General features: G+C 39.8%; 1 protein-coding gene across 1 annotated transcript in view; it reads right to left on the bottom strand.

The window, feature by feature from the left end:
• Positions 1–14097, bottom strand: part of TRPS1 (transcriptional repressor GATA binding 1) — a gene marked incomplete at its 5' end in the record, with an annotated part of 175368 nt that extends 161271 nt beyond the window's left edge. The window contains 2 exons of the mRNA XM_081996671.1: positions 10103–11031; positions 14061–14097. Coding sequence (XP_081852797.1) covers positions 10103–11031; positions 14061–14097 — 966 coding nt within the window. The remainder of the gene's footprint in view (positions 1–10102; positions 11032–14060) is intronic.
• Positions 14098–15500: the final 1403 nt, after the last annotated feature.

Genomic DNA, 15500 nt, shown 5'->3' with positions numbered 1-15500 from the left:
CTTCGCTGTACTAACATTTTCACTTAAACTGAGGCTCCGAGTTCTGGTATCAAGTTATGAATTTGGTTTTGAAGAGGTTCTTTGGAAGAGGGATGTTTTAACAGATCTTCCGTACTGCAGGAGATACCTCATTTCATTCATTTTATAGCTAGCAAGAGCTGGAGACAAAGACATGGTGAGCCTGATCCACTGACAGCAGCAGGATTTGGGCCTGCTCCACAGTATCCGGCACGTCAGGTCTCCATCCACTGCATTATTTCAATGTTCAAAGTCTCAATAGTGTTGAAAGACAACTTAAAGAAAGCACTGATGGAATTATGGTAAACAGAAAATAACAGCAGCTCTCTGCACGATTACACAAGTTGCAAGGTGATCTGGTTTTGCTCATTTAATTAGACACTTATGTTCATTCTATGCATGCACAGAAAACTGGCCAAAATGCGTTACCTTAAGTGTCTCTCATGAGTAAAGACATCCATTACTCTCAACTGAGCCTATCAAAAACAAACCTATTTTGCAGACACTCTGTGGACACCAGTTAGAAACGGTGAGTGACAATAATCCCAGCTGCTGTTCATTGCTAATAACACTTTTATTTTTGAACATCAGAAAACCATATTATTAGTACTAGCATTTTATACAGTGGACTGTAAATCTCATCATTTCTGTAACTTGTGCTAATCCTGCTTAGTGGCCTACATAGCAAATTTATGTCCCATGCTAATACATCCTTCTCTGCATCACAAGAGGATAAAATAGAACGAAGTATTGTCACACTATTTGTGTTAACCTCTTGCAATGGAGGGGACACACACAATCTTTACAGCACTGGAATGTAATTGATTAGCTACTATTGGGTTGGCATTTCCCTGACTACACTGCCACAATTCAAAATAATGCATCCTATTAGGAGAGCATGTACGTGAAAGGTAACACACAGTCATCTCAATGTTATTACACTCAACAGCCATTTTTCACGCATAGCAAAACCCACTGAAAGCCTCCTTGGGGGTCATCAGCTAAAGAGGACTGAAGAAACTCGCTTCCATGCAAAAAGGTTGGGAGAAGCACTTGAAGTGATGGTATAAACTGAAGCTGTTTCAGCTTTCAGCCAGCCAAACTGGGAAGAAGTCTACACATTTGCAGAACTGTTTGGATTCATGCATTCTGCTCGAGTCTTGGCTTGACTTTCAGATTTTTCAGTTATATATCCTATCTCTATGTACAGCCACTATACTCCTTCACGGGGTATGTAATTGTCCTTAACCTCCTGCTCTCTCTGACCTGTCCCAGAAAGAGGAAAAATAAAGTAGAAAGAGAATGGGAAAATAAATAAGTAAATACATACATACATACACACCCCCTAGAAATCAATATGCACATCTCTGTGTGGTATCAGAAGTGATAGCTTCTTGTGTTTCTTCCCCTATTTCATTCTGATCCCAGCAAAACCTAGTCCCCTGCTTTGCCCTGACAGAGTTGTTTGGTTTTTTTAAGTAGACACTCCTCCTGAACATAAAGAAGAAACTAAACAAAAGCAATGCTAAAATTCTGCAATTCTATTACAGCAGTGGAGTCCAAAGTGCCAGCTGACATAACTAGTGGCAGTCACAAGTACAGGTACAGCTTTCACTGGAAATGTAAGAGCACCTATAGATCAACAGTTCCCTCAATAAGCACAGAAGAAAAATAATCTTCATAATTTTCTTTTTAAAGGGAACCTAATATACAGACTTTTTAGCAGGGCCTGTTGCGATAGGACATGGGTTAATGGCTTTAACCTAAAAGAGGGTAGATTTAGACTAGACCTAAGGAAGAAATTTTTCACAATGAGGGTGGTGAAACAGTGGCACAGGTTGCCCAGAGAGGTGGTAGATGGCCCATCCCTGGAAACGTTCAAAGTCAGGTTGGACGGGGCTCTGAGCAACCTGATTGAGTTGAAGATGTCCCTGCTCGTTGCAGCAGGGTTGGACTAGATGACCTTGAAAGGTCCCTTCCAACCCAAACTATTCTATGATTCTATAAAGCATCTGTTTGGACTGTGAAAACCTGATTTAGTGCTTTCTTTTGCTGTCGCTTGCTTGTGAGACCTTGGGATTATCACTTACTCCTTGCAGCACCTCAATTTTGGTTAACATAGTTGGTATTATTATACTGTATAAAGGAAGATGGCTATTAGAATGCGTTCTCCATTATTGCAGTTGAGATGGTTGCACTGATATTCTTGAAAAACTGCTCTTCAAAGCCATGTCTCAGTCTGGGATTAAACTGAAACATATTTCACAGTAAGACTCCCTGAAACTCAAAACTCTTAATTCATCCATTAATGGGGAAAATTATCAAAATCTAAAAGGCTGGGAAAGAATTTACTGCAAGGACTGAAGTTCACGTGTTAATACAACTAAGCTATCTCCTCATACACCACGCGCATTTCCAAAAATAGCCAGAAAGAGGAGAAAAGATAACATTAACTGACATGTTTCAAGATGTACTTACTAAAGCGTGTTGCAAGTACTTCAACAAAGCTGTGTAATTGCACTGTATGTTTCCAACAGATATGTCTATAACACCTTAATTAGTCAGACTGAAAACAATGATTTCATGGGACAGATGGACTTGGGCAAGGAGAGGTACTTTCAAGTTTTTTTTAAAAAGTGTCTTTGATATTTAATCTGCCCTTGATCCAAATGCTACCCTACTCTCTTCTCCCACCTCCTTTTCGAAGTTCAGTCCTAAATTTTATTACACCAAAGCAGTTTACAAATAATGCTTACAGAAAATGAAAAAAATTACCAAGGAAGACGAAGTCTCCCAGCTCCTCTAATCATACGTTTCATGAAGAAAATTTTACCTGCAGAAACTAGTGGCCTATATCCACGTAAGAGATTCAACTGCCAGGCTTACACGCACAGGGCAAAGCTGTCTTTGACCCGTGGCTTCTTCTGCAACTACTGATTAGAAACTAGACCAACCATCTGCATTTGAACATCAAACGTTAATAAACCTTCTTTTTTTGATTACCTGGGTTACATCTTTGGCTAATCAGGAGGTAAAAGGCTCCAGATCCCTTACCAATCTCCTGAGACATCCAGTCTGCCTTTGCCAATTACTCTTAATCTTCTAATCCTAAAATATTTTCTAATGCTCTTGTTTATTCATTTGCTTTGTGCAATATAGCATCCAGAACATTTTAACCATCCCACATTTACGAAGTTCTTCATGTCGTGCAGGCCAGAACAGATTCCTGGCTTTCATGCAAGTTTGTGTAACACCACCCAATTCTCTAACCTCCACTACGGAGAACCACTCCATCACACTCGCTCACTCTCTGCATGTAAAACTAAGAGAATCTTCAGAGTATCTTCTTAAAAGTATTTATCGTACTGTGTTTAGACAGAACTATGCTGCACACGTGAGGCAAAGACTCAGGGCAAACTCCTGGCTTTCTGGGCTATTTGTACTTACCAAAACAAGAAAGCGAACTATTGGGTTACATTCATTCAAGATGAGTGTATTCTTCTCAAGATTTATTCTGTTGCCATTGAAGCCAGTATGGTTTTTGGCATTTTAAAAGGTATTTTTAAAACAAAGATTGTGACAGAACAATAACAGGACTTAAATTAAGGTCAGGAAATCAGATGTGCAAAAACAACAAAAGTAAGGAACACAGAATCAAGACTTTTCATTTGCTAGCAGACTAATAACCAGCACCTGAAAGAAGCACCATCCCTTCTATTCTCTCTCTGTACAGATAAAATTACCAGACAGTTCCTTGGCTACTGTAAACTCACACAGCCTCACAGACTTCAAGGCAAACTTGCACTAATTTACACCAGAAGAAAACCTAACTGCTTTCCTTTTTCCCCCGTAACTTCATTTTTTGAGCTCTCTTCATTCTGTGGGCTAGCTTAGCAGTTTCTTTCTTTAAATATATCCGTGACTATTACTAGTCTTACCAACTTTCTTGATTAACCTCTCTTCAAACACTACCAGATATCTCTGTCATAAAGATAAGGAATATTAACACATAAACAACTTTGCCTTGAAGGCTGTGAACATACATCACATCAGTTGTATAACTGCCCCAGCTGAATGCTCTAATATAAGGGTAGACTACTTCTCACTGAAAGAAGGCTAAAATAGCACATTTTTGTCACAGAGCAAGTGAATGTTCCCAGGTACTCACTATTTAGCAGCTGACATGCTGTAAATCACTGCATATCATTCTGAATAGTAAACTTGCTAAGGTTGCCACAGAAATGATATAAAGAACTTCTACCACATATAACAATATAAATCATTACTTATGAGCTATAGTCAATATAGAATTTAGATGTCTATAAGACTACAGGTGCTTTTTCACATAGTATTTCTACATATACGTGTATGCAGATATATATGAGAAAAAGAAGGACATATATGTATACACACACAAGCACGTGCATATGAATGTATATCTATCTATATGTGTGTGTTTTACCACCACCCATTTCTCCACCTTTTCATGTCTGTGGTTGAAGAGATGACCGACTGTTGTGTTCATGAGGTGTCTCTTTCAGTGTGTAAGGCAGTCTCCAAGCCTGAGCATGACTCAGAAATAAGACTCAAAATAAACAGGTATGCACACACGCAGGTGCAACACCCAAGATAGCTTGACAGCCTTCAGCTTAAGCAGGGAAGTCCCCAGGGAGAGTCCACAATACGGCTGACAGATGAAATGGGCCTTCTGGGACATCACACCTTCATACAAGTTCTGTTCTAGCACACCCTTCAAGGTCTAGTGCAGCACAATCTAGTTCAAGAGATCAGCATATGTCATATCCAGCAATACTGGTCAGTTTATTTAGATCTAATTCCTGTTTTATCGACAATTGAGCTCTAGTCAATAAGACGAACCATATAAAATTTGGATCCATTTGTCTAAGCGTGTGAGGAAAATGAAATTCATTCACATACATGTTTTCATTTGCTCATGTCAACTAGTTATGTATCAATGTCGCTTTGTAGGAAGCCCACTTGATGACAAAGTTGAACTTCAAGAATGTTTGATGTTACCAGTACAAAAGTAAATGCTGTACTTGTTTATGCCTCCAGTCTAGATTCTCATCATATCTGCAAGAGTCCCTTTGCCACAACCACTAAAAATGTAGAGGAAAACCTTTAACATGAGAAGGGATGTTGACTACATCTGTAGCCCAACAGACCCTCTCCAGTTTTTTTAGTCTTACCTTCACAGCTTCATATTCAAACTGCTAATATAAAACTGGAGGATAAAAAGCAGAAGCTACTAATAAAACCACTGGTTCTCATTCAGCTGAATCCTAGTTAGACCAGACTTGATACTAGTCACACACTTCTAACATGAGAACAGAAAAGCTGCCAGATTTGATATATTGAAATCCAGAATGCTAAAAACCACACACGCATAACTTTGTGTAGGCATATGGCGCTCACCACTGATTTATAAAGGAGACAAAAGGAAGAGCTTTACACACTCCGTGTGCGTAGGCACTTCTGCCACTTTCTAGGACACTGAGCTGCCTGGTAGCTGGACATCCAGAAGTGTTCTCGGTTGCTGTGAAAATCCTGGAAAACCTGTCACTCATATTCATATATGACAAAGGATTAGGCTGAGTGATATAGGACAACTCTGATTATATAGAACCATAAAACAAACAAAAAAAAAAAGCCACCAGTCTCTCATTAGTCTCTGGGATAGTTAGATAACATGATACTTTTTAAATTTTTTTTTCCCCCCAGGCTCACCGAAATACAATCAAGAAACTTTTGGATGGTTTTTATCAGTCCGTGGCTTTTCAGAAATTTGTCATCTTATATGGCAGTCTACTATCTAAACCCATGAAACAATCAAAATGGGAGGGCTGGATTTAACAACCAAAACAAAACACTTTTTAGTACTGTCAGACTAAATCTGAATCTCTTTAATGGCTGAATGTAAGAGAAGGTAGGTCTGTGACAATAAGCTCCAGAACCAGGGCCGTGCTGAGCAGGAAGCTCCTCGAGGGTAGCACACACAATGTGAAGCTGCCTGGAGTCAACCGTAAGAACTGCTGAGCACTGCAATATGTCTTTATTCATGGCTGCACGAATACCCTTCTCCCTCGGGATATGCCATCTGAAACCCTCACCTGAATGCAGACGTTTCTGTCCTTTCTTTGAGGGACACTGTTTTCTTCTAAAACGTATCAGGAAATGGGGTCATGCTCCCTTTTATACAATAGCCTAATGCCTTGAACACTTGTTCAGGAAACAGGAAAAGTAGGCTCCTTTCCTTGCTCTGTCAGAGGGGACCCAGGCTGCTGCTTCTCCCTCGCCAGGCAATGTCCTACCCCTTCGCTATAAGCTGATATGTGGAAGACAGCACTCTCCAGCCTTTCTGTTGAAGCTGTCCTGCTCACTACTCATAAAAAAATTGGGGGATGGAAAAAAAAAGACTCCTGCCTGCTTGCCGGCAACTTGCCTGTCTCCAGACCTTTCCATATACATTAAAGAGTCATTAGATCAAACACAGAAGGTGACTTAATCATACAGCAGCAAAGCAATTGTTTCAGGCATCATAGCTGTTAACTTAGTCACCTGAATTTTACTTTAAGTGAGGTCTTTAGATCTGGTCTAAAGTCTACTGCTTTAGACACGTCCACAAAGCCATACACAGGCTAAAATATCCAGCAAGACAAAGCTGCCTATAGAGACTGATCAATTAAATAAATGTGAGGACAAAGTAATGAGGGGCATCAGCAAAAGTGGATCCATTGAACTCACTTCAAATATTATTCTGATAAAAGCAATAAATCTGATTAACATATTCTCTGGGAATTCAGAGATGTGCTAGCAAATGTTTTCTGAAATCTATACTGGCAAGAAAGTTAATCTCCCAGAAACAGCTCAGTGATTTTACCCAATCCTATGGATTTTATTGTAACTCAAACAAACCAAAAACCTCTGAGGGATAAAAATGGAAACAAAAAATACAGGAGATTTTCAAAACAAAATAACATTTTCAAAGGCGGCAAAGGAATCTTGCTGCATTAAATATTCAAATCAAGTAAAAGTCTACACAGTAGTAAGGCCAGAAAGATTGGATTATTTACACAGTTCCCAGCCAAATCCTCTTTAGGTGCTACAAAACACGGTCCCAACATTTGCATACCTGGATGTGAAGCCAAATGTGTATCCCTACTGTTTTGCTGACTGCAATACAAAAATAAACCCTAAAAGCTGGGTTTAGGGTTGGGGGTGGAGGGTTGGTTGGGGGGAAGGGGTTGTTAAGTTTTCTAGGACAGACTTCACTTCTGTGGTATAAGTCCAAAAATGCATTTGATTTCTTTCTTCTAAGCCCTTGGCAAAGGGACCACATCCCTACATCTGCAGATAGGATAGGAGATACTGGTTTTTTCTGCACTCAGACATTTTTCCATTGCCTTCTGTTTGCTTTTGTTATAAATGCAAACTATGGGGCTGAATATCATCCCTCACTACTATAAATGTTCATATACTGTGGTTTTTGACCACTGTGAGCCAGATCAAAGTCAGTCGTCTTCATCCTTTGGCTTCTGCACCCAGCTCCCTGGCCTGAGACCATAAATCCATCGATAGCTTCCACCCCAGCTACAACAGAAGTGTTTGTCAAATGCAATGGGATCAATAAATCAGACCTTAAGCTGCATCCACTGCTATTTCAAGTTAATTACAAAGGGATTATTTTCCTTTAGCCCAGTACCTATACAAAATAATGTTGTTTAGATGAACCAATTGTTCAGGTTCAAGTTTCCTCTCCATGTTACACAGGAGTTTGACTGAACCAGTTTTAACCAGGGCTCCAATCGATATGACCCCTCGTTGCAGCAGGAGATGCCAGCCATTCAGATGCCTGAGAAAAATCCCCTCCAAAATGGACATAGTAGCAATATAAACATGTGTGGGTGCAAAGGGGATTTTCAAATGTTCTTTTACTGTGCTTATGAATCTCACAAAGCTGCTCTATATCAGGAGTGGGGGAGGAGAAAGTATAAAAATATTAATCAGTTACTTATCTTCTGACATGTTCTGGATCAACATCTGGTGCATGTGCAAGTGATGAAGTATGGCATTTGGCACAAAAGCTTATTTAATCTTCGCTTCCCAAATTGGGCAGGGAAAATTAGCACTCTTAAAAATTAAGTGTCCAGATCCAATTTTTTTTTTTTCTTTAAAATAAATTGCCAACATTGTATAGGCTGTCTGTTCTATTTTGGAAAATGTTTTTCGTCTGAGAAAAGACTGATCTTAAGTAGATTATCTATGGGCTGTTTCCTACCGCGTTTTGTCTCCCCTGCAGTATCTTACTGCCAGGGTTTAGTAGACAAGTATAGTCTAGGTTCAGCTGTTTTATTTCTACTTATATCAGTTCAAACAGAGATAGCTCACACATCTGTTTTATTTCTGAAAGCACTGCATAGGAAAAGTGTCCAGCTCATTCTAATCAAGAATAAACTTTCCTATAAATAACTAAGGACCTAACGAAACAATTGTTTGGAGGAAATGAAAGTGTGTTTAGAAACTCAAATTCCTCTATACTGTATGCCTGAGCTGTTCCAGTTTGAATGTCTTCCTGACAGCATGGATCAGTTGCTCTAAGATGCTGTCCCCAGAGTCAGCAAACTGAAACTATAGCAGGAAATCCAGGTATTAACATCATACTATGTGCTAATTATAAACCATCGTTTCACATTCTGACATTATTCACTTCTAACCTCTTTTAGCTAAATCACGTATTTGCTTTCTAATCACAGTTGGACAGGAGAGAGTGTCTGACACGAGACAGTGAAGTGATCTTTTACTAAGACAGCAGTTCAAAGATTGCAGCTTTTACACGTAATAACAACCTTAATTTGATTTTCTGCTCCACAAAGAAGTTGCAGAGTTTCTGAAAAAATAGGAAAAGTTTAAATGACTGAAAAAGCTTCAAGTTCCTGACTTGTGTTCTGGTTTCAGCTTCTTACCTAAGTTAGATGTTAACCACCTTAACCCCTTTTGCAAAATTTCTGTCTTATAGCTACGGTCTCTGCAAGCATTATTAAACATTTCCCACCTTCTACCTTTTTATTTTAACATACCCTGGAGTTTTGTCTGGCGATTACCAGCAGGTCGGACATCATGTCCTACGCAAACATGATCTTGAAATTGGATGGACATTTGAATTTGTTTTGTATGCAAACTTTGTTACTGATTTTTTTTCTTCAAATATGAATTTTTATAGCATAGAATATTGAGGTATCCTACTGCATCTCTCAGCTTACTCATGAGAGCATTTTTTTTTAAAGCAGCATCAATTTTTTTAAAATTAATTAAATACTAGCTGATAAGAAACTAAAAGAGACTCCATGAAAAAGCTTTTGAGTCCATTCTTTCCCAGTAAAAATAAGGTTTAAAAAAAAATTTTTTTGTACCAATATCAGTAATTTTTTCCCTGTTCCAACTAGATCAGAAAATGACTGAGGCAATAGTCCTTTCCTTGCAGGTTCACTAACATGACTCCACTAACCTGTGGATTACTGTTGCTTTCTGAAACTTTTCAAATACCCATTATGTATCTTGTTTTTCTGGCACTAGACAACTTTAGAGTTGCCAAGACTTGCCATTTATTTTATCTTAATAAAGAATCAATAAGCCAAATCTTGACTCCAGGCAGCTGATAATTTAGGATTACATTTTTAATTTCCAGCTGCTGTCTTTTGTCTGTCTGGTTGTTATTTTTCATTATTATTTGCTCTTTTCTTCCCATAACAGCGAATCCTTCAGATATGATTACCAATTCAGCAATTCGCCTGCTTGCTGAATGAGCTCTTTTGCTATTGATTACCACGACGACTAAATCGTACACGGAAATATCACTGGCCAAAAAGCCAAGTACTCCTCTACTCGACAAGACGCTCAGCAGACCTGCAGAAAGCCTGGCTAAAATAGACCAAAACTGTTCTTACGGCCTGAGCAGGTTGTATGAAATACATTAATCACGTAGGTAGGAGAGGCTTTGCAAAGCGACCGACTTTGCAGTTGAGAGGACAGTTAGCAGAAGCGGGGAGGCTGGGGAAATACAAACCTGCACATCGTAAGTCCCATTCAGTAAGACAGGCCTCTGGGAATTGATGTCCTGCAGCACCCCTGAAAGCACAGTGCGGTTGACTTTCTGGAAGTCTTTGGAGTGGCTGAATTGCACCATGTTGTGGAGAGCCAAAATTTTAGTGTCGAGCTCAGCATCCTGCCTGGTGCGGTTGTGCAGTCCTAGGTGGTACTTGCGGAAGTGTTTGATGAGATCTGTGGGGTCGTTCCCATAGTAACCGTATCCACAGATGTTGCATTTGAAGTCCTGAAGCTCTGGAGACAGAGGCGCCGTATCTGGGTTATCATTTACCAACAAATCTGCTTTAGATTTGTTCAGCCTTAAACCCCCATCTGAAGGCACTTGTGGGTTTTTTGAGGCCATGGGGACCGGGCTTGAGCCTTGGCCATCAGTTTGACCACTTTGCACTTGCACTGTTTCATCTGAAGCTTTTGGCGACATCTGATGCTCCTCATTTGTCTCCGCTGCATCTCCTGACGGGGTACAGACCACATCTTGGGTGTCATCTGCATCTGATTTTTGAGGAGACTTCAAGGGCTCACAGATTCCCCCAACAGCTGGAGATGAGAAAGCCAGCATATTTCTGTCTGTCACCTCATCATGAGGGAAGGATGGAACATTTCCTCCCTTATTGTGGCTTTCATAATTGAAGCCAGCCTTTTCACTCAGCACTGAGCTTTTCAAGTCCTTTTTAATGCTGGAAGATGGCTCTTGGACATGCGTGCAAAGTTCCTCCTTGTTATTTAACTCTGCCGCATCACCCTGGTCAGTGTTTTCTTGCATCTGCTCTGCGGAAAATTCTTTTTTCCTTCCAGACTCTTCACTTTCAGTACCTGTAGACTCAAGGGTCTGTACCTCACCTTCACTAGCAACGTTTCTTAGAGGGGGGTTCTTTTTCCGGACCATATCTACCACAGAAAAAAAAAAAAGGAGAAAAAAAAAAAAAAAGAAGAAAAAAGAAAAAAGCAAAAAACCCTATAGAATTATTCAAGATATATAACAGATTATAAACCTGCCACTTTTTAAAGCATTCTGAACTATATGAATACATCAACTTTTCAGAAAATTTTTGTCAAACACGTTTTTAGAGTATGTAGAAAACTGGAATTTTACATTTTAAAAAACTATCACACTGAGACTGAACTTAACTAAACAGAGAACTTCAAAGCCTACAAAAACACTGCCAGCAGAGTGAGCAAATTACAGGTTTCATTATCTTTTCAGAAGATAATGGTCTGGCAGAGATAATTTTCAATGAACGCTTCTTTTAAAATAATTTTTAAAAACTAAGGGGAAAAATAAACTTTTGCAGTCTAATGTTCATACACTGTACAACTACATAGTTTTGCAAAATTACACCTAAAAGATATAATCAGCAGAACTTAAACAAGTTATTAGGAAGGAAACAGATTTAGGAGAATAGGTAACTTGAGGTTTCAGAGAAAGTATTTTTCCTAAGCAGGTACCACTTTCTCTAGAGCAAAAGCTCCCCCTCCTACTGCCCATAAACTTCAAACAGGATTATATGGATATTCTAGAGTCTGGCCCCATAGTCCATTATTCATGTAATTAGTTCTATTTGCCAAGCAAAGAGAAACTAACTTTATTAGGAAACCCGTCGCCAATAAAATTTTACAGGCCTGGATCCAGACATTTGACGTTGTTGCGTGGCTGAGTCGGGATCTACCCCAAAAACCCCTGGAATCCACATGGATCTAAACAGCTGAGCCTGCCTCTGCTCAGTCCTCCGTGCAGACATAGCCACTCTTGCTAAACCTGCAAGTACACTTTCAGGATCCGTTTAAGAAAGCTGAGACAGGACAGCAGTGAGGATCAGAGAGAGGAGGAGTCTGCCACCGTTGAGTTAGCTGCTAGCTGGACAGGGGAGATTATGGAAGAAGTAATCAGGCGATGCAGGTACTAAGCTGAATTCCTCATCCACTATGTCTCTTCACCTTCCCAAGACTGCTTAGATAAGATGTATGGATGAAACTTCCCTGCACTCTCCACTGTGTGGTTCTGGATTTGATACTCATCCCCAGCTGGTTTGATCCGTTTGTGTTCACATGCTAGCTACGGGCAGAAGACAGATGTGCTACAACTTTTTCTACACTCTTATCTTTGCCAACACTGTATACAATGATGGATGTTTCTCTTTGCCAAATTGCGTGTGGTCCGGTGGCAGCAGCCTGCAGTACCACACACGAGGTGTGAGCTGCAGACTCAAGCCTGAGCCCCCGTTCCCAAGCCAGCCATGGATGGGCGCCTACGGAGGCACCGGAGATGTATCTCGCGCTGTGAAGGGAGGACTCCCTGGCGACTCCGGGAGCAGCACTGGTGCGCTCCAAATGGTGCTGCGTCCAGAGCTTTAAACGCCGCGGATGACCTTCTCAAAGCAGTACTTTGAGAAGTGCGGCTGGGGACGGAGGTTAAAAATAAAAGAACAGGCGTCTGTACATCCTCTTATTTACATCTGCTCCACATGAAAGGGCACTGTATGCTATGTTGATAAAAACAGACAACTTCTTAGGGGAAGTGTTCAACTTGTGTCTTGGGCTGGCTCTGTTGTCTTTGTGGTTGAGCTGATCCACAGGCAGCATGGGCTACAGCGAGACAGCCTTCACACAGAATGCCAGCTCGCGTTACAGAAATTTTGACACTCGGTGTGGTCTTAATAGGTTTCTTAAATGCCTACTGTGATTCCTTTCTGTAGAAGACACACATGCTTGGGAACCAAGTGTCTTCTCTTTAATGTCAGCCACACCTACCAGGATATGTACGCACTGAATTTTACTTCGCCCCCGCCCCCGAGAACTTCTGAACCGTGAAGTCACTCATAACTTGAGAAAAGAGAGATTCCCTGGTGTGGTAAGAGAACTATTAGAATACAGACTCAGCCTACTCAAACAACTTGCGCACATACATAACTCGAGGTATCTTTAGATAGTCCTTGGCCTTTTTGCATTACTGCTTCTCTGTGGGACTTCATGAATGCTCTTGGTTAACGCGCACTAAAAATATTCGTGAGCATCTCTGGTAGGTGTTCAGCTAAGACCGTATTTTTCTCCTGGTCACACATCCCAAATGATTTTCAAAATAACTTCAGTTTAAATGCAGTTCATGGCAGTTAGAGGACAGAGAAAGGAGTCCTGACTACGCAGTGAAGAAAAATCAGAAATTGAGAAAGTAAACATCGTGACTGTTACCTCAGTCAAAATTAAACAAGACTAAATGCAATGTTTTAAAATGTTTGTGTTACAGATATTTTTGGCAGATAAGGAAAGTTTAGAGATTTTGCTGTCTTCATGGCAACTGACAGAAGAGAGACAGAGAAAAGGACAGAGAAAAAATCACTATAAAGCAAAGAAAAGAAAAACTTGGACTGTACACAGGCTAACTAGACACTACTCCAGATCTAGATACTTTGGTTCAAAATTTCCTGACATATCTGTGAGTCTGTGCATTAATGGAGGGGAAAAAAAAAACCTTATCTGCCTAATGGAGCCTTTTCATGCAGTGTTCTACACTTGGAGAAAGAAAGGAAAGAAGATAACATTGATTTAAATATAAAAACTTTCTTAAGTTGAATTTAAAAGTATTTTCCCCTCTTTTTTCTTTTAGCTTTTGAAAAATCATCTGTCATTTACTTGCTTGATATCCACTCAAGGGGATGGTAAGAAAAAACACAGTATTTTTTTTTTGTCACTGAAATTCCACTACTATCATTTTTCAGAGACATATTATGTAAATAAAACTACATTTGCAATACTCCTAAATCGAAGAAACCATCCCCTAGCAAGTCATAAGTTAGATATAGAAAGAATATAGCCACTCTGAAATTATTATCTCTAAGACAAATAACAGATTGCACAATGTTTTATTGTGTGCCAAGAACGTTTTCAGTTAACAATTTCACTTGAAAAAATGGATCACATACTTGTAAAATCATACCCAGCATTGACTTCATAAGGCATGTGGCTTTAGAGTGCTTTTTACAATTATTAATTCTATTAGTCAACTAGCAGGCGGGCTAATGCAATTGTCTTAGAAGATGCACGGAAGACACAGAAGACATTTTGAGAGCTGATCTGTTTATCTGCAAAACAAAACAAAAAAAAGGTTTTCCTTCCTAAATTATGCATTCAAAATATGGTTTTTACTTAAGAACATTATTATGCCTATTGTACATTCACATGCATCTATTAGTGGGCACTATACAAACAGTGGCTGCTGTTCTCTACTTCCATTAAACATGAGAAAACCCACAGCTGCCTTCTCCTTAGACAGACACACATGCTTTTGTGCACACACACACAAACACACACACAGAGAAAGAGAGACAAAAATTATCTCAGAGGTGATGTTCACCAAAAAACAAGTTTAAAACGAATTTACAGGAAGTGTTGAAAATGAGCTGGGTAAACGCTGTAAAAAATAAGAGTGCCCTAAAAATTCACATATATTAACAGATATTGTGCATCACAATGGGATGGATAGAGGAATACAAATAGCTGGTTCATATCAGGGCTCTGCCATCAGCAATTGAAAGTTATTATCTGCTGGCTGCCTCGTATACCCCTTGAAAGAAATTTACTGGTGTTACTCTTAAGTGGGCAACTATCCACATCTCAAAAATGCCCTCACAATAACGAGCATGTTTGTCGGCTGTCAGTGAAGAGGCCGAGTGATGAACAGCCATTGGGACCGAACTACCTTTTCATCACTGGAAATGGTGATCTTCACAAAATAAAAAAATTCCTAAGCCTGATGTGAATGAAGAGATTTCTCGAGCTGAGGGAACTCTGGATAAGGCCCAGGCTGCAGAACTCGTCTTTGGGCTCCATAATCCAGGGTTTAGTGTCTTATTTTCATGACGCTGAAATTACCTCTAAACCGTGTGGGGTTTCTTTTACCTGATATGATCGCCCTCAGCTATTTTAAAGTGGAAATAATACTAATAGCTATATATAGTTTCCCTCAAAACCAGCAAAGGCTACTCTAGGCGATTCACGCATCCGCGAGATACAGACACTCCCTCACATCAGTTTATCCCTGGAAGCAAAAAGTGGAAACTTCTCCTAAAATCCATTTGTAATTCAGGATAATGAATTACCATAGTGACTACGGTACTTCTTTTAAAAAAAGAAAAAGAAAAACCAAATTCTGATAATCAATAGTTTCTTATGCGTGGTGAAGATAATGCCTAATTACCTGCTGATCATCAGCTCCCACAACGGGTCATTGCTGTTGCTCATTACTTTTATTGAACGTGATGACCTGTCATCAAAGCCTATTGCAACAGTGTGGTCGTTGCCTTGTGCTTGCACTGCAGGTTTAGGTCAGGTCTTAGTCATATGCTCTTTTTAACAAAATAATA

This window comes from Phaethon aethereus, assembly GCF_964289735.1.
Source record: "Phaethon aethereus genome assembly, chromosome: 2".
NCBI lineage: Eukaryota > Metazoa > Chordata > Aves > Phaethontiformes > Phaethontidae > Phaethon > Phaethon aethereus.
This window is presented reverse-complemented; position numbering and strand designations above follow the sequence as displayed.